This window comes from Dasypus novemcinctus, chromosome 3 (genome assembly GCF_030445035.2).
Source record: "Dasypus novemcinctus isolate mDasNov1 chromosome 3, mDasNov1.1.hap2, whole genome shotgun sequence".
NCBI classification, from domain to species: domain Eukaryota; kingdom Metazoa; phylum Chordata; class Mammalia; order Cingulata; family Dasypodidae; genus Dasypus; species Dasypus novemcinctus.
Genome location: NC_080675.1, coordinates 95307084 through 95330242, shown reverse-complemented (window position 1 = coordinate 95330242; position 23159 = coordinate 95307084). Strand labels below are relative to the sequence as shown.

The following is a 23159-nucleotide window of genomic DNA, read 5'->3' as shown; positions in this document are numbered from 1 at the left end:
TGAATTTGCTGGAACATGAGATTTATATTGGGGAATATTGGGGAAAAAAATTTAGGTTTCCATATTTGAGGCCAGAAGGCAGATAGTACAGATTACTCGTTAGAGAGCCTGCAATTTATTCAGAATACAACAGAGAATTTAGGATTGTGAATAAGGAATGCTTTAAGATTAATCTGGTGTGCTGGATCAATTAAGGTGGAGAGGAGCGAGAGATTGGAGACAACATGGAAAATGGTTAGCCGTCTATTAAAACTAAGCATTTGATGAGAAGACCTTTAAGTTACTTAGAGGCTTACCACTGATAGTAATGGAAAGGGTGAATATGAAGCAAGGCTATTGAGAAGAAAGATGCATGTTTTGAAAAGCAACCGTTCCATATATTTATTCAGCAAATATTTATTGACTAATATGCACTAGATATGGTGATTAAAAATATTTGTCTCATTTTCTGAACTTAATTTACATAGTAAATTTTGAGATGTGTAATTCTGAACATTGAGGTAGAGAACACAGAAGTGAATATGGGTTCCTGTGGGTATCTCTGGACATGTTTAATTCTCAGGATTCTATTTAACTAGAAGCAAAATGCTGTTTTCTGAAGCTGAAATACTTTTGGGAGCATCTGCTGATAGTGAGGTCACATTTTTGCTTCCTTTAATAACCTGGGTCTAGTAACTGCCCACAGGAAAGTTGAAAAGGGACTCTTTTAGCTTTTGTTCTTTCATTTGGAGTGTATCCTTGCAGATTTTCCTGTGTAGTCCTATATTTAGATATATGTACTATTACAGAAGTTAGATAATCTCATTATTACAGCATTATAGCACTTTTAGAGTTAACTGTTCACGAATCTTGTTCCTTCACTTATTACAAGATCACTCTTTCAAGGTCCTTAACACATATGAAATGAAATATATTGAAAATACATAGCAGTCAGGTTAAATTCAGTCTTGAGGGAGAAAGGCAGTACTGGATATAGCCTCACAGTAGATGAAGGGGGTTGATTCATTTAAAAGACATGATTCTGAAGGTCAACCCACAAGCATCTTTGTCTAGGAAAGGAAGAATTTCTACTGGAGATTCCGTTTCTGGTAGAATTTGGGATACTTAAAGCCTGGATTGCCTCCCCTTGTCTATAGGAAGAAGCCAAAGTAGCACAGATACTACTAAGGTCAGCTCCATCAAGATCAGCACCCATAAGTCTTTGCGTGTACACTCACTTTGGGTAAACTATTATAGTAGTAAATTATCAAATTTTAGGAGCACAGGAGGGCCACTTAACTTTATCCGTTTATGGAGGGATTCTTTCTAGACTCATGACCAGTTTTCTGCTCATAAGTTTTTTATCTGTTCACCGGTAGTCAGTCTACTTAAACCTTGAGCAGTGCAAACAGAAGGGAACCTCACCCATGCCTCTTCTAATCAAGAGTGTAAGGTTAGCTGTTACCAGATAGATACAGCATGTATGGCACTTACCTTTTTTTAAAAATCATGTCTGCTCTCGTAGTTTGTTTCCAAAGTTAGCCACAATGTCTCCCATCCCACATGCTTTTCTGCAGTGTGACTTTGCCATACTGCTCATCAAGATGTAAATTTATTCTTCCTCCTCTTGAACCTGAGCTGGCCAACAGAATGTGGCAGAAGTTTTATTTTCTGAGTTCCAGAACCTAGGCTTTAGGAGGCCTTACAAGTCCTGCTTTTGCCCTCTTGTAGCCCTGAGCCTTCGTGGGTGTCCAGTTAACGCTGATAGACCACAGGAATAGCGAGGCCCTGTAGAGTTAAATGCCATGAGCATGGAGGCTCCAGCCAGTATTCCCAGCTAAGGGGCCTGAAGTGAGTGAGGACCTCTCAGACACTCCAACTATTGCAGCTGTCTGAATGAGCCCAGCCTTCACCACATGAAACAAAGACAAGCCATCCTAGGTGAATCCTGCCTAGATAACCCAGGATCATAAGCAAATACATACTTATTAAGACACTAAGTTTTGGGATGCTTTTCAAAAGTAATGATTTACTAAAACACCCAAAGTACTAACCAAATACTACACTTCTTGTTTCTTTTCCCAAATGACTTTTTTTCATGGCTTGTTCATACTCAGGTTTTTACTCTCTGAGCAAATCAAAACTTCACTAGATTTAGTCAATTTACTGTTATTAAACTAAAAGTTAGAAAAAACAAGGAAATGTAAACTGGAGTCAAAGCTGGTCTAATGTAGAGTAAGTCTAGTGAAGTCTGATTTGGGGATCAGGAGACTGGTAATCCTTGATTAGGAAGTTCCAGGGATGATAGCCAGAGTCCCAGGAGCAGGAGTTTGTGAGGAAAGAAAATGTGCCAATAGAATTTGGGCCTTTTTTTGGGGAGGCGGGGGGTGTCACAGGTTAAATTTTCTGGGACGCAGATGCTGAGACAGAATTAGGATTCCAAAAATATTACTGGGGGTAACACCTGTAAAAAGGAAAGAGGAGAAAGTGGGATTGGGTAGGGGAGCTGTCAGATTGCAATGCAATGCATCTCTGACACAGTCTCTGCCAGCCCAGTGGTGAGTTCTGGAGGAAAGACTGGTCATTATTGTCCCATATTCAATGAGAATGGCTGAGTTCTTGTACCATCACCTGCTTGTCTTTGGCCAGGTGCTGGAGAAGAGTGGACGTCATCAGCTAAGCAGGCTCCTTCCAGCTATGTAATCAGTTCTCTTGGCATCTTTGAAGCAATGCATCTGTTTGCCAAATGGGGCTTGGTGGAGGGACTTATACAGGTTTTAAATTGTAATGGCACTGATAACAGATTGTTGTACAGATTAGGTAAATTAATAAGTATTATAATAGTTACTATGAAAGCTGAATTCAAGAGAATTGTATACCCCCTTCCCTCTCTCCTTTTTTTGATTATAAATTAGTTGTTCCTCTCTTGGATCCCATGGGACATTATTCATTGTCTATCATAGTCTTTACTACCACCATATAAAGATATGTATATTTTCTCTCCTCCTAGTCTGAGATACGGACAGAAGTGCATCTTATTTGTCTTACCTTTGTATCCAATCAACAGTTGGTCTCTGAAACAAAATAAATCCTCAAAAGTTAACTGAATGAATGAATGAATGCTTTCTTTTGCTTCTTTACTTTATTTATTCAGGTTTAATAGGATTCCCTATGTTTATTTCATGTAAAGTGTTTCTGCCACCTGCATTTATTTACATACTCATTACAGAAAGTTAGAATTGATTTAATTTACCTTTCAAAAAGATAACCCAATGAAAGTGATTGAGAGTGAGAAATGGTGAGGCTGAGAGTAGGGATGGAGGGGGTTGTAAGAAGGAAGAAATTATAAACACTTTAAGAAAAAGAATTAAGGGGGAAGAGAAAGATGAAACAGAAATAAAAGTGGTCAGATTAAGAGAGGTCCACGAAAGAAGAAAAAGCAGCAGCGCCGGACAGAAGAATGAACAAAAAGGAGGCAGAAGAGAAAATAAAGTAGAGCTATGAGAGGATGGTAGGCAGTCAGTCTTAGTGCTGACCTGCTCAAGGAAGCGTCTGTTAATAGAAACCCGCTGCCAGCTATTACCATAATGGGACCTGGCATTTAATGAGGGCAAGTCTGGTTTAATTAGTTAAATGACAGTATCTAAGTTTAAAGGGGGTGGGGAAGTAAAGGGACTGGAAGGCTTGGTGACACACCTCCTTCCATAGACTGAAAGGAGAAAACAGATTTACAAAGCTTTGTGCTGAATTAAAGAGATAGGAGCTGTTTCTTCCCTAGCTGGTGTCATAAGAGTACCATGATTCCTATTCTCCAGTAACATCTTAAAGGGGAACTGGACTGCCCTAGTATGGGCAACTAGTGTCAAACATCAGTTCTTGACCTTAAATTGGGCCAAGAATAGGTTTACTCACCTCCTTCACATCTGTCTTCCAATAAGCCTCACAACAAGAGTTTTTAAGGATGTAGTAGCAATCTAAAACCATCATTGATCACTGGCAATATGACTAGGATTCTGCACCTGGGCTCTTGGATCCCACTCTGCAACTAACTGGCTGAGTGACTTTGGGCAAATCATTTTACTGGTCCTGTCCCTTTAGCACTATGATTCAATGATATTGTAATCTTAACAACAACAACAACATAAGTCTGGAAAATGTTCTCTTTGGAAAAGCAAGGTCTTGGAGACAACCTGAACCTTATTATGTTGTGGAGAGACAAAGAGAAAAATACAAGCTTCATTTCAGTCCCAGATGTGCTTCCTCTGCACTCCTAATTCTAAGAATCCTCCTTTATTTTGTTGGTAGAAATTATTAGGGTTGAATTACTTTTTTTCCTTTCTGTTTATGACTTCAGCTCTCAAGAATCATGAAGATTAATTCACCGTGGTTCTGCAGATTAACTGATGTCAGCTAGGCTGGCCTGGGGATGCAAGAAAAAACTGATAAAAGATTCCAACTTCCAAACAAAACACAACACAGAAGACTAGCAGTGGAATATTCTAGTTTGAATGGGCAAAGAGAAAAACCTAGACAATGACTGGTCACAATGGGCAAATCCCCTACCTTTTAGAAACACAAACTCCATTTCCACAGAGAAACAACACACACACCAGAGGTGGTTTTAGGACAGGCTGAATAAATTATTGCAACAACATATATTCAGCTTTGGCAGGAGATGTAGATGGAAAGGGAATCTCAACGTTAGGGAATGCCCATATCACACCCCCAGATGGGTATTTAGTCATGAAATAAGGAGAAACACATAGACACTTGGTCAAAACACCTTTAATGATGGAAGGAAAGACACTAATATCTCCATTGTCTGCTTTTCACATTTTACTATTATTAGGAAGCTCTGGAGCTATACCTTTGGAGGAGAAGTCATTATTTAAATCAGTCAATAGCAGAACCCTCACTCTCCTCAGAACTCCTGTTCCAAATGATCCTATGTTAAGAGTAAATACTACATTTCATTCAAGACGGAGGAGCAGGGAGGCTAGCACCCGGAGCTAGTCTCCCAAAGTCTGGGCCTCTAAGAACCAGACAGTGGGAAAAACATAAGCTCTGGTCCATGGACAGGCAAAACCGGGAGGAGAGGGGCCTTAAGAGAGGAAGATGAGGAAAACAGGGGCCATGGACAGATTCATCTAAAACTAGAAGCACACTAGTGCTAGGAAATCCCCCATGATCCCTGGTGACTTCTACTATGACTTCTACATTACCATGTCAAAAGAACATTCATGAGTTCCATCCAATCAGAGTTTGAGATCCCCTCTCTTACATCATGTCCCTTTTTTAAGAACATTAAGTTTCCACCAGGCCCAATGCTTTAACAACACTCCTCAACTCTCCAGCATTACTCCATCAGCCACTCTCACCAATAATGCTCAGTAAAGATGTAAGCTAACTTCACATTTTCCAAAAATAGCCCATGGGAAACCCTTGGCAAGAAATCTGCTTGTCTCCTAACTCTGAGAAGCCATAGTGAGGGAATATGAGAACCTGAAGATGTCCTAACATATCGACACCTTTGTTTTAATGTGATTATCAAGGGGTTTACTGAGAAAAGTGTTCTATGCCCTTCATTTCTCCTTACCCCCTAAGGCTGAGTCACCAATTACTGCAGCTTCTTCATTGCTGGTACCTTCTGGAGTAAGGGGAGGAAGAAGGAACATACAGTTTGCTATTTCTCTTCTAGGATGGGGTTCTCAAGTGCTGCCTTGGGCAGAGGAGGCCAAAATAGGAGCAGAGGTATTGCCTTCTCCTTGGCCTCTCTAGATCCCGTTGCTGGAGGCACCGTCCCAGCCACAGTTCCTGGGCCAAACAGCACTGGTGGTGCCAGGCCTGGATTGGTATTGGAGGTGGAGCTGGAAATCCGGGGCTGGGTAAGCCGGCCACTTGAAAGAAGAGCTGTATACTGGTTCCAGAAAGACAGGGGACCCACCCCCACCAGCTGCGCAGGAATGTCCTGGGACAGGAAGTCCTGCAGGTTGACATGGTCACCAGAGAGGAGTGGCACTGGGCCCTCCAGGGACAGCTGCCGGCCCCTTTGGGCTGGGCTACAATTCCGAACGTGGGTGCTCAGTTGCACCTGCCAAAGGGAAAGGGAGAGGGAGAGAGGACGGGGAGAAAGGGTCACCCCAGGGAAGCTGAAGAGGGTTCCCCATGGGAATATGAAAGCTGTAGAGAATCTATTTTCCTAAGGTACAAAGAATGAAGAGGATGAAAAAATTCCTAAGGGGACTATACCCCTGATTATAACAATCTCTAAGCTCAGGGACTAGAGAAAAGCCACTAGGGACATTACCATGTAAGAACTCAGAGAAAAGGACAGATAAGGGCTCATAAATCTCGGAGCTCTCAGCATATGCTCCCTGGTCAAAGAGCAGCAGGTACAGAAAAAATGGGCTCATGGAATTGTGGGGTCATCTTTCCGGGGAAAGGGAGAGAGCCCTGGGGAAGTGATGGAGGGTGAACAGCCTGGGATCAAGGAAAGAGCAGCAATATTCTGAGGGCCATGGGGAGCAAAGGGCTGTACCTGGTGGTGAGCCAGCAGCATATGCTTCTTGAGGGTAGCCCGCTCGAGAAAGCCCTGCTTGCAGAAAATACAAGTGAGGAGTGGCCCCTCCTTGGGGTGGGTCTTCTGATGCTCTTCCAAAACTGCCTGGGTAGGAAAGGCCTGGCCACACACTTCACAGGCCTTTCTGCTGCTGCTCTCTCCAGGCTCCTTTCTCATTGCTTCCTGCATGCCTAGCCCCTCCACCAAGGTGGTGCTGGTGCTTTCCCCTTCTGGGATGAGTGCTGACATTGGGCTTGAGCTCCTCTGCAGTTTGCCCCCCTCTTCCAGGGCTCCCATGACATCACTGACTCCCTGCTCCACTGGCTGTGGTTGATCCAGGCTGTCAGGTGGTGGTGGTGGTGGTGGCAGAGCTGACTGGTGAGTGGCTTTCTCATTACAGTCCATCTCCTTCCCAGCTGTGACTACTGCTGCCACTGTTCCCACTTCCTCCTCTGCCCCAGATGCCTCTTCTGAATCACCTCGCACTGATATTGCCTTCTCACCTCCACTCTCTGAGCCTCTTCCTGCCAGGGAATCTTCATCTGTCACATCTTCTTCTTCTTCTTCCTCCTCCTCCTCCTCTTCAGACAACTCATCTTCTGGGGATGGCTGCTGGCACTGCTGCTGGGGGAAGCCCCCTGTCCCGGAGACGGTGGATTGCTCAGAGCCATTCTCCTGAGCAACTCCCCCACCTTCAGGGAGTGTCACACCACCATTGGGGATCTGTCCCCCCAGGTGCATCCGAACATGCTGCTGCAGAGTGACTGCATTGGTGAACTTCTTCTGGCAGATGGGGCAGGAGTTTTGGGCTCGGGCAGCTGGACTGGCCTTGTGGCCCACGAAGTGTGCACGGAGATTGCCCCGGGTGGAAAAGGCTCTGCCACACACTTTGCATTTGAAAGGCCGCTCGCCTCCATGTTGGCCATAATGCAGGCGTAGTGCCCGGGGGCAGCTCAGCACCCGGAGGCAGATGACACACTGGTTAGGTCCGGATGAGGGTGAGGATGAAGTTGCAGGGGCAGAGGTGGTAGGGGCTCCTGAGGCAGTAGAGGCCACTGCCACGGCTCCTTGACGGTCAATCTTTTCCACCAGTTGTTGGAGCTTTGATGTCTCAGACGGTGAGGCTCCCAAAGGCTCCAACACATAAGGGAAAGGGAAGCTGCCAGTAGACTTGAAGTGGTTGGTAAGCAGGGCCCAGCTGGGTAGTGAAGTTACCAGCTTACTTAGCTGCATGCGGGTTGCTGGATTACTTTCTGCCACCCCAGTGATGGCTGAACCCTCACTCCCTGGAGGGGTATTTTCATCAGCTTTACTCTTGGGCTCCACAGCTTTCATGAGCACAAACTTATTGAAAGCAGGGAGCCCAGAGGCTGTGGCTGTGCCTGCACCGGTGGAGAGCAGTGTTAGGCTCTCTGTGGCACTGAGTGCTGTGGTAGAGGCCACCAGAGGCTTGCGTTCAATACCTCCACCTGGTGCAGCTTCCTCTTCAGCCTTCTCTGGAGGCACGGACATACCATAGGGTAGACCGCTGCTGGTGATGACGTAGTCTAGGTGCTCTGGCACTGGATGTGGGTTCATCTGCACATGCGGATACTTCTCACGGTGCCGGTGAAAGTGCACTTTGAGGTTGCCACGTGTGGTAAAGCGGTTGCCGCAGACGTTGCACTTGTAGGGCCTCTCACCCGTGTGGGAACGCAGGTGGATCTGCAGGGCACTGTCACTGCCGAACACTTTAGCGCAGAAGCGGCATTTGTGCCGTCCGCCAGGCTTCTCCAAAGGACCCATCACCTCCCCATAGCCCAGCTCACCACTTCCATTCTTTGGCTTCAGGAGCCCTGGGGAAGCAGCAGCCTCAAGGCCTCGGGCTGTCCCAAGACACTGTGCTGCCAGTAGTCCAGTGGTGCTCGGAAATGCCAGGTGAGGCGAGGCAATCAGCTGATCTGTGCTGCCTGGCAAGGCCGGGGAGGGGGACGGGGTAGGCTTGTGGCTTCGCCCAACCCCGCCAGCAGGAAAAGGGTGCTGTGCCCCCAGTGGGTGATAGAGGTGGAAGATAGCCTGCTTGGGTGTTTCTGCCCCTGAGGAAGAAGAGGAGGAGGAAGATGCCAGTGTCTTGCCAGTTTGGACAGGCTTGATGGGGCTGAAGAGGGGGAGCAGGGGCTTGGTGGAAGAGGCAGTCCCTGTTCCAGGCAGCTCTGAGGGACTGGCAGGGGTACCCACCTTCTGGCCTAAGGAGCCAAGCAGCAGCACCTGCCGGCAGATTTGCTCAGTCATCTGCATTTGATGGATCTGCCGCTGCTGCAGCACCCGGAGCTCTTCCAAGATCAGAGGGATGTTCAAGTGGCCACTGCCTACACCTGGGGGTGGAGGAGGGGGTGGAGGAGGGGGAGGTGCAGGAGTGGTCTCTGGAGCTAATGGGGTTGCTCCCAGCTTGGGACTGGCCAAGATTAGGCCCCCACCTCCTCCAGCTGCTGTACCTGTGGCAGCGACCAGGTAGTGCCCCGCAGACTCCTCTCCTCTCCGCTCTGGGCCCCAGGTGGGATCCGTGGGCATAGAGGATCCAGAATCTGGAGGGTTGCTGGGCTCTGCGTCCATGACCTGAGGACTACTCTGGCCCTCAGGCCGGGCTTCTGAGGAGGGAGAAGAGTTGTGGGGGTTCTCTTGGCCCCCAATTATCACCATTACAGGGGGGTCAGTAGAGCATGCGTTTTGGTGAGCGAGGAATTCAGCTGGGTCAGTGAATTGTGCGCAGCACTTGGCACAGACTTGGAGGTGGTCCTCCTCGTTAGCATCACCTGGGAGGAAGACAAGGGGGGAGAGCGTGGGTGGAATGGTTGGGCTGGATAAACAGAGGCTCCAATTAACAACGAGCCCAGTAACGGCTAGTTGGGGGTGGGGAGATGAGCTCACCATCAGGCCTCGCGGAAGGCTAGAGCTCAGCCCTCCCAGACCAGCTTCGACACTTCGGGAGGGGGGTTGGGGCGGGGCACGCGCAGGCAACACTCTCCCCGCCCCCCCACCCCCCGCCGTCGTCCCCCATCCTGGACCGCCCGCGAGTGCAAGGGATGCATGCGAGGGCGGGCACCCATGCAGAGAATCGTGCATTTTGTCCTATCCCTGAAAAGTCTTTCGCCCCTGCGTACCCCCTTCCCTGCTCACCCCTGCCCGGGCCCGACCCTACCGCACCTCCGAGCTCCGCCGGCTCCCCGCAGGGCCCCCCGAGAAGAGAGCTCCTCCCGGCTTCGTGCGCCATGGTTGTGGGGAAGGTGGAGGGTAGGGTGAAGAGGGAGACAATAGGGATAGAGATTGGGGGAGGCGGCGTTGCCGCCGAGGGTACTGCAGCTTCTGCACTCAGCGGCCCAGACTGCGGAGATGAAGATCGGCGGGGGCAGGGAGCCGCGGAGGAGGGGGAGGGGAGCGAGGAGGCGCGGAGGAGGGGAGGAGCTGGAGCAAGAAAGCTGGGAGAGGGGAGATGGCGGGGAGGAGCCGCGGAGAAGGGCGCTTGAGGGGAGGAGCTGCAGAGGAGGTAGGCGGGGGCCGAGAGCCGGTGGGGACCGGACCCCAAGGCCGAGTAGGGTTTCCCGAGGCTCAGTGACAGGTGCTGTGGTCCCTGTGGGGGTCCACCTTTCATTGCCCTCTGCCACCTCCCCCTATCCCCAGATATCTTTGCCCAGGCCTGCCCCCTGGCAAGATCAGGAGAGGCACAGCGGGAATACCGCCCTGCTCGATAGAACAAGGCCATAGGCTCCTCTTATTTTTCTTTGGATGAAGGCTCCACTGAGTCTGGAAATCGTGGACTCAAGAGGATGGTCTGATCTGCTCAGAAGGGTGAGGGCCAGAGCGGGGAGGGACCCTGAACATCCACCCCTCACCAACACCACCCCACCAAATAGTCCTACTTTTGTTTCATCTTCCTCACTTCCATTCCCACCCTCAGCCCACCCCCATCCCGCACCCCTAAATACGTTTCTCAGGATGGATGGCTGCAAGGTAGAATTTCCAGGGAAGTCGTTTCAGGACTCCTCACTGCAGAACATTAAGCCCCTTCACCCCCCGCCCCTCCTCCCCCAGTGTAATAGCTGAACGCATGTTTCTCCGCAGATCATCCAGCCAACGCCTAATTTATAGAGTTCACGCTTACTTAAGAAGCCGTCTCCTATTTAGTACCCTCTTCTCAACCCTTCCCCCCACCAGTCTCCTCTTACAATCCATGCTCGCGGTCATTACTAAGGAGATAGCTGGGTGTGAGGAGATGCTAGCCTTCAGAGACCTCCAGAAGCCTTCCCAGTTCTAGCCTGGAGGGAGGGGGGAACTCCTCCTGAAACAACTGGAAAAATGCAGTAGGAGCTACCAGGCTGTCTCTTGATATCTAAAGTGCCTTTCAGCCCCAAGTAGGTTTGAAAAGACTAACACCCGCTCAACACTACAGATGGCCTCCTATTGAGAAAGAGGATAAGTAAGAGTAAGATGCCTCCTGGACCAGTTACTCTGCATTCCTTTTCTACTTTGAAATGAGTCTTAATTGGTTTCCCACTTCCTAAAATAGTTTCTTAATTGCAGGAGGTGACCATAGAGGCCTTGGTCTGCATGGGGATCAGTAAAATCAAATTGTTCTAATCCCACTTCTTTTGCCTGGTTGGTAAATTGAGGCATGATGGCCAGACTCACCAGACATGCTTCTATTTTCCTTTTTGTAAAGTGGTAATATTGTAATTGCTCTATCTTCTTCAGGGAACTATTGTGGGAACAAAAAATTGAAATACTTGGCAAGTAAAATTAATATGTACATATGGGACTTTTAAAATTTGGGGGAGCCCTGCATAGTATCAGTTAGGAAATTTGCATCGTCAATAGCAAAATAAATAGTAATTCACACTGAAATAAATATATACTAAAATTAGATCTGTGTTTCATGTTGCATATTAATTTCTGAGGTAAGAATATATTTGCAAATATCAGTGGCATATGTCAAGGATAGGGAGGTTTTTTTTGGGGGGGGAGGGCTGAAACAACCTAATTAAAATATTAGTATCATTCTCTCCATTTTTCAACATAAATTTTACCTGTCTACTTTTGCTTGAAAACATTTTACTGAATTATGTTTTGAAACCTTAGATAATCTTGAGGATTTTAAGACTGAATCGCGGCTCTGAAACAGACGGGCTCCTGTGCTTCTAGACCTGACCCTTACAATGAGAGAAAAGAGGGTCTGTTTCAGTTTGGGCAAATCACAAGATAGTGCAATTAAATTTGTTTTTACAGATAAGGAAATTAAAGCTCTGAGAGGTTAAGTCACTTTTCCAAGATCACACAGTAATTTGGAGAAGCAAGCATTCAGGTTTTTGACTTCTGGTCCTGTGCTTTCTCAAGCACTTCAACACTGTAGCTTTCCTAATGCTAGAGAAAAGGCCCTGTGTGGCTCCTACCTACCATTTGCTCACTGGCCTCAGTAAGGGAGAAAGAATGAGATGGAGGCTGTCTACCGAGCATTTGTTAATTAGCATTGAACATTTGATATCAAGTTGCTGTTTTGTCAAGTATTCCGACAAGAAAAGAATTCCTTTTCTTTTCATCTTCTCCTGGGAAACACTGTCCTCTTTCTTGCTCTTTAATGAAACTTGCTTTCAGATGCGTAATTTGATCTGCACTCTTCTTTAAGGTAAATTTAGTCCCTGGTGAAAGGTGACGATCAACAGCAACCTGTAAGTGGAACCCTCTCTTTCTCAGCACTTTGCACTCACTACCTATCCTGAAAAAGGGGGCAGGATTTTTCGGCAGACATGAATGAAGTCACAAACAGAAGAATAAACTAAGCTGGTAATGGTTTCCCTAGATAGCTGATAAGGTGAGGTTAGCTATCCTGGGTCACATGCAAAGTCTGGGACGGATATAGAATTTAGACCTGGACGTGCTTGTTAAAGTTGACAAAGAGTTGACAATGCCAAGGAAACCAGGTGGCTTCCTCCCCAAAGCTAGTCTCCCATCCCACTACTGATTTAAGCTTGGGAGACAATGGTTGGGAAAAAGAAAGAGAGCAATAGGTGGGTAGTGTGCAGTAAGGTGATATATTTGAACAGTGATTTTCAACCTTTCTTGCACATTAGTATTACCAGGAGAGCTTTTAAAAATCCCAATGTCTAGGTCATATACTGGACCAATTAATTCAGGATCTCTGAGGGTAGAATCCAGGCATCAGTATATTTTTAACTCTTCCCAGGTGATGCCAATGTATAGTCAAGGTTGTTCAGAGGATTGCCCTTCCCATCAAACCTTCCATTCTGTTTCTCAGTCTTCCCCAGGGTTAAACCTGGACCAAACTGGAACACAGGCAAAGTTAGTTGCTCAGTGCTAAATCTTCCCGTCAGGAATGCTCTCTACTCTGCCCGCAATTACACTTTAGCTCTCTACCCTTTCCCTGTGAAAAACCTGCTTCCTTGGACTAAATTTATTCCTGACTGTGAATGTAAGTGACTGTATTTGTTTTCCTAGAGTGCATACATCTTGAGCCATATTTCTAATTATGAAATGGAAGACGTTGTTCTAAATAGAGTTCAAGGCATCATGCAGCCTTTAAAGAAACAAAACACACTATGTAATTACCTGCAAAAGCCCAATAGTTAACATTGGACCTACACATTAATTGGTAGCTTCCATAATTACAAACTAATTTTGTAGCTGCTGTTATAGACTACTTTAAAGGAAGAATGTCCCATCTTCTCTTTCTTACTCTACTCTTCTAAATACACACACATACTCCTTTGCTACCCACACCTGCCATGCATCCATGACCTGTGCAGCACAGTAGACAAAAGGCACAATGATTTGTAGACCTGGTGCTAAGTGAGAAAAATATATTTACTTTCAGAATAGGAATTTATAGACAAATCACAAAAAAGAGCTTTTTATGGAAATTTTACTGGCATTAAAGGACTCAACACTTAATGTGAAACTAGAACACTCTGGAGATCTGACCCTCTCATAGATCACCGTGGTTGATAGCCCCAACTCTGAATCAAACAGACCTGAGTTAAAGTCCCAGCTCTAGAACTTCCTAATGTGTAACTTTGGGAAAGTTTCTTCATCTAATACTTGGTTTTCTCGTCTTTAAAATGGGTATAAAAATAGAGGAGTTGGTAGGAATAAATAAGAGGAAGTGGGTAAAGGATTTTGTGTAGTACCTGGCAAATAGTAAGTGCTCTATAAATATTAACTTTGAGTATTATCATTTAAAGACCAAAAGCTGAAGCCCTAGGAAGAGAAGGGAATTTCCAAAGGTCACATAACTTCAAGGCCTGAGTTGGATTGAAAGCCAGCTTTTCTGCTTCCTTATCCAGAGCTCTATTATGCCATTCTTTCTACTCTATTATTACTTTCTCTCTATACTGAAATGCATTCTTTCTGACCCAGGAGTACCAGGGCTGAGCGACCCAAGGCTCAAAAGCCCAAGAGATGAGGCCTTCTGCTTCTATATGTAAAGAGAACAGAGCCCTCAGAACTATTTTTGTCTTCTCTCATTGCTGCTCTTGCTGTCTGCCAACTTCCATCTTAAACACTCCCCTTTCTCCCTCTAGATCTTTCTGGCTGGTGTCCTGGTTTCTCCTTCTCACTAAATATCTGGGATTCTGACTGTTTCCTTTATTTCCCAGATGTACTAGTTAGCATTTTCCCAGTTACATCCCTTATGTTCTCTAATCCAGATTTCTCTACTCTGTAGGGGAGAGAGAAATTTTTTTTCTCTCCAGAGTAAATAGACTATTTCCTTCTCATCACTTATATGTAATGACTGCTCTGTTAGGTTTTAGTGTTCTAGACAGGAAATCTGAGCAAAAACAGGGCTGGAAACCAGATTCTTCAGACTGTCTCTTGATGATGTCCTAGGTCACTGCAGAGATAAGGCTTTTAAAATGTACAACACAAGCTCATCATTTGTTTGTGCACATATGGTAAACGTTTAAAAGAAGGCAAAAACTTCTGGAAACATTAGTGTCTCTCTAGTCTACTAAATAAATGTCTGCTGATGCTCATGATGATGCTTGTAATTTCACTGCTGCACCAAAGGACACAGTGTTCCACCTGATATGAGCCTTTCCTACCTAATTTGGGGACATGCAGAACAAGAATAAGCCTCTTTGGAAGAAGGAAAAGTCAGGAGTCTGAAGATCACATAAGTGAATAGAAATCTGTCTATGCAAAAGGAGGGAAAAATAAATTTACGGATCTTAAGTTTACAAGAGCAAGGAGGAATTTTAGATATGATCAGATACAGCAACCTCCTTGTACAAATGAGACCAGTGATACTTCAGGTCATGCCTGTGACCAGGAGGATCTTTTGCTCTCAGGGGAATTCTTTTTTTTTTTTTTAATTTTTTAAATTCATTTTTAAAAAATGTTACATTCAAAAAATATGAGGTCCCATTCAACCCCACCGCCTCACCCCACCACTCCCCCCACAACAACACTCTCTCCCATCATCATGACACATTCAGGGGAATTCTAATGCGAAAACCCTTTGGGTTGCTTAAGGCCTATCCTAAGAGATACTTGCTCCTTACATTTATGTTTCTTGTTTTTCATAACTCAAAGGCAAAATTTCAAGTGAAATTTGTTGCTGCCTTTGGGTTCAAGCCCATAATCTCTCTATAGAGTGTGGGTTGGTAGCAGTATCCCCTGCCCCCTGCCCCTACATGTTCACAGCTCCAGGTGGGAGACCTAACTCAGCGTTTGAGAATCCACTCAGGGCAGTGCCTAAAGATTCCTGTTGACCTTCTCCTTCACAGAAGATTTTTTTTAAAAAATGTGGTATGCGGAATGGGTCAACAGACGAAGGAGAAGTGTGAAGGAGAGGAGAGGATGCCTCCCAGGGTTCAGAATTGTTCCACAGTTGAACCAGCAGGGGAATGGGACTATGAGACAACTCTGAGGCTCTGGGGAAAGTCTCCTGTAGGGAAGGAAGAAACATCCGATTTGTAGCAGCATTGAGAAGGGCTAATGTGTCCCTGGATGGAAGGATACCACCACCATGGAACCTTTAAATATGGGCACAGTGGGGTCCCAGCAAAGCAGTGTCTCTGAGAGGGTGTGTTTCACCCAAAACACAATCTGTTAAGGTTGTTTCATAGTCCGTGGAGCACTGGTTTGACTTTCGAGTCTTTTTAGTAAAACAAGTGGAAAGGCAAATTTAATCCACGATATTGTTTCAGTCACTACAAATTCATTATCCTAGAGCTTTTTCATAGCAAACATCTCATAAAGAAATGCTGAAGTTCACCCAGAGGTTCTTGAGCTTTGATCAAATTTCAGCATTTGCTGATAATGGCACTGCACTCACGTGTCCTGATGATAATAATAATACCAACATGTATTATTTATTTACGCTAGGTAATTTTCTAAGTGCTTTATATGTATTAACTTGTTCCATTTCTCACAACTTAATGAGGTAGCTACTATACTCATCCGTATTTTACAGGTGAGGAAACTGAGGCATAGAGAGGTAAAGTAGACCAACTAAGGCTGCACAGCTAACTAAGTGGTAAGGCCAGGATTTGAACCTTGACACTTTTGCTTCAGAACTTTTATGGTTAATCCTACACTAAATTGTTGGGTACACAAACTGTTTGCTAAATAGTTGATCCCTGAGCCAGGACTTCCAGACTCTCATAGTTGTACACATATGTAGCCACACCTCTAACCCGTGTGTTCAAAATTTGCTTGATCCTAAAAATTACCAGGATCCTTGCAAAAGATATAGATTCCCACACCCTATCCCAGATCTGCTCACCATCAAGCAAGTCTGAGAAACCTTAATTTAGTGGAGTGAGCACCACCGCCCCAGATCATCAGGAAACCTAAGGTTTTGTCCTGACTGTTTCAGCCACTGAATCTTTAGACAATGTCACTTTTCAATACCCCAGTTGCTCTATTATCTGACGTTCTTTCATTGGAATGTTTTAAGAATACATGAAAAAAAATTACCCCTCGTAAAGGAAATCTGTTGCTTGAACAATACATGATAATATCCTCAAAAAATGACACACACCTTATTGGGTATGTTAACATTGTTTTAAGCTTAGCCGCCCTTGAAGCATATACCTAAGCCCCTCATCCAGATCATCATAAGATCCTCCAGCATCTCCCCCAGGTGACACAGATATGCACACCCCAAACCAGGCTGCATTCTGACCGACATTAGCTCTCTCCCTTGGGGAGCTCTGATCTGCTCTCAGCTCAGCCCAACAATGAGAAACTTTTTTCTTTTCTCCCTCAGGGGAACCTTCACGTTTCTCCAATTCATTCTCTTGCAACCCAACTCTCCAAAAAGAAAAGGGGAGAAAATCCCACCCCTAAGAGACGGTCTTCAGGTCTGAAGACGTTACTTAGCAACAGCACAAAGACCAGTGAGCAAAGGGGGACCTGGGGAGAAAAGTCTGGGGAGGGGGGGGTGGGTGGGGGTGGGTGGGGGGAGACAGAGCCAGTTTGAAAACTCCATTTCATCCAAAGAAAAACAAGGAAAACACAACCAGAATCAATCTTGAGAATAGCCAAGCGGTGCTTCTTGCCAGCCCAGGTCATCTCCTTACCCCTCACATCTCAACTCCTTCAAAGGCCCAGTAACTAAGTCCTCCCCCCTGCTTTTGCCCATGGCCCAGGTGCCCTCCCCTTGCCCTGCTCTGACCCACACAGGCTAGGCTCAGCTCCCTCTCCCCCTCCCCCTTCCCCCCCAGGCACCCACCGTTCTCAGTTGTGCTGGGACCTTCACAGTCCGAGATTAACTGTTGGGGTTTCCGCTGCTTTCGCCGAGACATTCCTGGTTAGAGAGGTGGGAGAGGGAGGGCCAATGCTCACTTAGTCTCAACTGGGGTGACCTAGTCCAGTCTCCCCCTTGGGTGGAAAGCCAACAGATGCCTCTCCCCAGTGCAAATCACTGTGAAGGAGAGATGTTCTCCCTTCTCTGACTTTGTCCCAGACTCTCTCTCTCTCTCTCTCTCTCTCTCTCTCTTTCTCTCTCAATCTCTACAAGTCTTTAAAGGGGAGACGCCCCCTTTTTTTTCTTCAGCTTCTTCCCTACGCTTCTGCAGCTCCCATTGTAAAAGCAAAAATCCTAATCTTCCGCACACTCTTTTCTTTTGTACTGCAGAGGAAAGGATTTAACCCTCTCCTCCCTGTGAGGGCTCAGGGTCTCTCCCTGTGCTGTCTTTTCAGAGACCTTCATTTGCTTGTTTTTCAAACTCTTCTTCCAAGATCTTTATAGTGTCTTTTAGTTCTTTCATGAATCTATGCCCTCTATTTGATAATGTGACTGCTTCTAGAGTACAAGCTGAAATATGAACTTTCTAGTACATCCTGATCATGAGGCCAAGAAGTCACTCCCTCCAATGGAAAGTGGGAATATAAAAGGATGGCAAAAAAAAAGACTGAGTAAAGGTGGACAGTAATTATAATATTTATAACTTAATTTGTGCATAGCACTTTATAATTTCTAGGATATTTTCATGTACATGACATATTTTGAGTATTAATAACCCTGAGATTATCATGGCAGGTTTTACTACTCCCTTTTATAGATGAACCAAATGACTCAGTGAGGTTAAGTAACCTATGCAAGGTTGCACAGCTGGGAGACAGGCCTGGGACCCAGGTGTGTCTGAGAGTAGTCTAGCCTTTCTTTCTATATATTGCTCAAGGCATAGTATGCCACCAGATTGTTAGCATGAAAAAAACAAACAACATCAACAAAAACCAAGTTGATCTTAAGGAATCTCATTTAAAGTAGGAATGGAATGGGTCAGTGGATTCTGTGTGTCCCCCATTCCTGTCCAGCTCCCAGCATTGAAGGAATGCCTTTGAGAAAATGAAGTAGATGAGTTCTGTGGTACTCCAAGGTAGAAGCTACAAAGAGGCATTTCAGCACAATATAAAATAACTTTCTTATAGTGTGATGGATGCCACTGAATTTGTGAGCTCTGTAATAATATGTTTACACTGAGGCTAAAAAGCTCTGTTAAGTATTCTGTGGAAAGGATTTCTTTGTGGATAAGAAATTGAATCTTTAATAATTTTTTTATATCTAAAGTAAATCATTTGGCAACTAACCAGTCTTTTTGCTCAGTTTGTACTCTTGAGGATGATTCATTTATTGTTATTTAACTTTTGGCTGTGTTCTTCCTACAGGAATTTGAGTAATACTATGCTACGTGGGCATAGAATATTCCAGATATGACCTATGTTCTAGCTATAGTGTCTGGGTCCATTCTTTTAACTCTATTTACCTTTTAATCTTCAGACTGAGGTGAAAAAGCATTTGAAACACTTTCAGTTGGGAAAGTGGAAATTATTTTTCCTTTGGAGTTTAATTGTAATATGTAAATCTTGTTCATGACTGACTGTTTTCGGAGAAAGGCAATGGAGAGCTCATTCACAGGATTAGGTACAATTTCAAGTTTCGCTTCATGTTTTTTCTTCCGTAAGCTCAGACTAGTTTGGCAATACTAAGGGAGAGGGAGACATCAGATGGCAGGAGGGTTACTGGTAATAAATGGGGCAGGTATACACATCTGAAGAGTTTCCGAAAGTGTTCTCGTCTTTGCTTTGGCTTTCACGTAATCTCCCGTCTGGTCCTTCTTTGGGGTCAGGCCTGGGTAACTTCCTCTCATTCCATCCTGGGAACCCTTGTTGCTGACATTGTTTCATTCACCCTGGTAACTTCCCTGTGGCAAACAGGTGCAGTTATTGCTGGGCGATTGTAGGAGAAATGGGGACTTTCAGGCCAGGAAAGCTTATAATCCTCAATGGAATAGACTGGATACTGTCACTCTCCCATCATACTGTTTGCATCATTTCCTTGCCTTTGTGAGGAAAAGAAAGGAGAGAAGGAGCATAGCTTTCTGCTTTTCTCAGGAGTCTGCGAAATCCAAGGGCAGGTTTGGGGTCCATCCTGGGTCTTGGCTGTCTTCATCTTTTCCTATTTTTCTCTCCCTCCTTCTTGCTGCCCTTACTGTGAAAGGAAGGGCTTTCCCCTCCTCTCCTTTCTTCCGCCCTCCCCGCTTTACCATTTTTTCCCTTTTACCTCTCCACTGTGGCCTCTTGACCTCCCCACAGAGTTACAAAAGTAAAATCCTTGAAGAGATGCTGCTGTGGGAATGTTAATGAGCCTTCCTCACAAAGGGGCAAAGACTTTACTTCACTGAGTTGGAAAAAAGCCCCTTTGAAAAGGGGTTTCTGTGTGTGGTGAAGTGGAGAGGGGAGGGGAAAGAGAAAGAGAGGGAGAGAAAGAAAGAGAGTGAAAGAAAAAAGAAAGAAAGAAAATGAAAGAAAGGAAGGAAGAAAGAAAAAGAGAGAGGGAGGGAGGGACTCTCCTTAAACTTAATACCTGAAAGAATATTAAAACAACACTTTTTTTTCTTTGATTGGTGGTTTAATTTTTTTGGAAAATATTCCATGGTCTTTTGACCTCATAGACTAAACGCTTACATTCCCAAGAAGCTGAAGAGGCACTCAAGGGCATTGGAGATAATAAAGGAGTAGGAAAAAGGGACTTATCCTGATACCCCAACCCCCCAGTTCCTTCCCATGTGTGGGACTCTGAGTGGCTCTAGGGAGAATATTCTGGATGGGGGGAGCTCATGGTGAAGATGACCTTTTTCTTCTGCTTTGTGATTCCATCTTGTGACTTTTCTAATTTTATGAATGCTCTCTATTTCAACTTCCCTATTGGCTATTGGCCAATTAATTTCATTCTCTTCAGAAATAGCTTAAAGTACTGTTGAGGTGTTACGGCATGGGTACAATTTTTAAATCAGACCACTTTAGCATCATCTCTGTATTCTTCATTTGTGTGCATAGATTGCTTCTTTTTTAAAAAATAATTATTTTCTTTTTTATTTATATATTTATTTATTTTTTAATTTTATTTTTTGAAGATTTATTTATTTCTCCCCCCGCCCCCCGCCGGTTGTCTGTTCTGTGTCTATTTGCTGCGTTGTCTTCTTTGTCCGCTTCTGTTGTTGTCAGCAGCATGGGAATCTGTGTTTTTTTTTGTTGCATCATCGTGTGTCAGCTCTCCATGTGTGCGGTGCCACTCCTGGGCAGGCTGCACTTTCTTTTGCGCTGGGCAGCTCTCCTTACGGGGTGCACTCCTTGCGCGTGGGGCTCCCCTAAGCGGGGGACACCCCTGCGTGGCACGGCACTCCTTGCGCGCATCAGCACTGTGCATGGGCCAGCTCCACATGGGTCAAGGAGGCCGTGGGTTTGAAACGCGGACCTCCCATGTGGTAGGCGGATGCCCTATCCATTGGGCCAAGTCCGCTTCCCTCGAGAAACCATTTTATGAGATGCCCCATTTTAGAACCACTATCTAGTTCCCAAGGAAATGGCACACCCCTTCCCAGCTGTCCCAGCTCCTCGGAGACTAGTGGTAGGACGCCCTAACCACTGGGCCAAGTCCGTTTCCCAAAAAGAAACTTTTAAATAATTCTTTTAGTAAAAAATGAGACAATTGTGCTTGACCAGTGGTCTCTAACCGTGAGCTCTGGACTCCTCAGTTCTAGATTTCTGGGGGACTGCAGTCATTGCAAGGGAATTCATGTACATATGAACCAAGTCCTGTCTGTTGAATGAATGAATAGCATGTCTCTCAAATGTATGTATGGCTGATTTGTTGATGTTGTTTAAAATTAATACACTTTTTAGTAATTTAAAAGTATTTCTAAATTGATGGTGGCCTTTGCTACTAAAAATACAACTATAGCCGTGTGGGGACTCTGGGAAACCTTTTGGCATTTTATTCTGCACCTCTTCTCTCAGGACAAGGTGCTCTTAGCATCCCTCTTTTCCAAGTTCGTTTGTAGAAGAGCAGGCCTTGTGGAGGCATTTCCTCCACCCGCCGAAGAGTTAGAATATTCTGAAGTATTGAGTTTAATGGCCAGTGAACTGAACTAAGAATCTAGAAGCCTGTTTAACGTTTCTATTGATAACAATAATTATAGCCATGGTGCAGCCTGTGCATCAGGCCCTTTGAATACATGATCTCAATCCTTAAGACAACTTTGCATGGGAGCAGATGTGGCTTAAGTGATTGAACACCAGCTTCCCACATGAGAAGTCTGGGGTACAGTTCTCGGTGCTTCCTAAAAACACAAAAACAAACAACAAGCAAACAAACAAACAAAAAACAAGTCAGGGGAGGTGCTGTGGCTTAGTAGTTGAGCCCTGGTTTCCCACAAAGAGGTCCAGGATTCCCCGACCCAGGTACCTGAAAAAAACAACAAACAAAAAATAATTTGCAAAGGAAACACAATATAATGCCCACCCTACACATGTAGAAGACCCCAATTATAAAATGAGGAAACTGAGGCTCAGAGAGGTGAAGTAGCATTCTTGTTCAAAGTCTCAGATCTGATAAATAGTAGGGTTGAAAATTGCCCCAGCAATGTGATAGGACAATCTGCTTTTTCACCTCCATGTGACACTTTATTGCCATTTGCTGAAGTCTGCCTCTGTTTAAGGCCTCACTTTCTGACTGAAGACCAGGATGACTTAAACTTTCATCTTCCATAGACACTTTGAAGACCTACAAGGATATATCAACAACAAATAATGGTTCTTATGAATTTGTATAGTGCCACATGTTCTTTGCCTCAGTAGTATTAAAGGATAAGACAATTAAGAGTGAGGGAGGGAAGCGGACTTGGTTTAGTGGATAGGGCGTCTCTCTACCACATGGGAGGTCCATGGTTCAAACCCCAGGCCTCCTTGACCCATGTGGAGCTGGCCCACACACAGTGCTGATGCGCGCAAGGAGTGCCCTGCCACGCAGGGGTGTCCCCGTGTAGGGGAGCCCCACGCGCAAGGAGTGTGCCCCGTAAGGACACGCTCAAGGAGTGTGCCCCGTAAGGAGAGCTGCCCAGCGTGAAAGAAAGTGCAGCCTGCCCAGGAATGGCACCGTGCACATGGAGAGCTGATACACAAGATGACGCAACAAGAAAAGAACACCTATTCCTGTGCTGCTGACAACAACAGAAGAGGACAAAGAAGAACAAGCAGCAAATAGACAAGGAGAGCAGACAATGGGGGGGGGGGGTGGGAGGAGGAAGGGGAGAGGAAAAAAAAAAGAGTGAGGGAAAATTGTCCTTTGCAAAACTTTGCTAAATGAGAAAGCAAAGCATTGGCAAATAATCCCTAGTCTTATTAGATGATTTCTACCTCACCTCATTCAGGTGGCAGTTGCCATGGAGTTTTAGGGGAAGAAGGAGGAAGTGAAGATCAAGGAGGCCATTTAGACTGAGTCTTGTCTGGGGTTTCTTTTCAGACTTCATTCTGCAAAGGAGGGCTGGAATTTAAATGTTTACACAAGGAAGGATAGGACTTATTCTTTTGCTTTCATTCATTTTTTCCATGTTGTTCATATTAAATACAGAGGAAATGGAGTTTTTGAAGAGAACAATTCAGTGGAACAAGAAATGGAGAAGGTGGGGGAAGGGCCGTAAACCTAGCAAGGCTAGATTGGGGGTGTGGGGGGGAGTATATGTGTGTTTTCTGGAAGAAATAATAGGAACAATTTGTTAAAGTTCTGTAGATGTTGAGATTGGTCATTTGAAAGAAAATCATCAGAGGAAGGGCATCAGGTATA

General features: G+C 45.2%; 1 protein-coding gene across 8 annotated transcripts; it reads right to left on the bottom strand.

The window, feature by feature from the left end:
* Window positions 1–499: 499 nt before the first annotated feature.
* Window positions 500–17540, bottom strand: SALL2 (spalt like transcription factor 2). 8 transcript variants are annotated; one of them, XM_058293774.1, is made up of 4 exons: window positions 9722–10016; window positions 9013–9330; window positions 6518–8892; window positions 4749–6070 (listed from the first exon to the last, which is right to left on the bottom strand). In XM_058293774.1, the coding sequence occupies exons 1-4, from the start codon at window positions 9786–9788 to the stop codon at window positions 5663–5665; spliced, it is 3168 nt and encodes a 1055-aa protein (XP_058149757.1). In that variant the 5' UTR covers window positions 9789–10016; the 3' UTR covers window positions 4749–5662. The 8 variants fall into 8 exon arrangements, with proteins under 8 accessions (XP_071070132.1, XP_023441464.1, XP_058149757.1 ...); XM_071214032.1 differs by having other exon boundaries at window positions 6518–8613; XM_071214031.1 differs by lacking the exons at window positions 4749–6070; window positions 9722–10016 and adding exons at window positions 500–1767; window positions 17265–17524 and having other exon boundaries at window positions 6518–9330.
* Between the last annotated feature and the right edge of the window lie 5619 nt (window positions 17541–23159).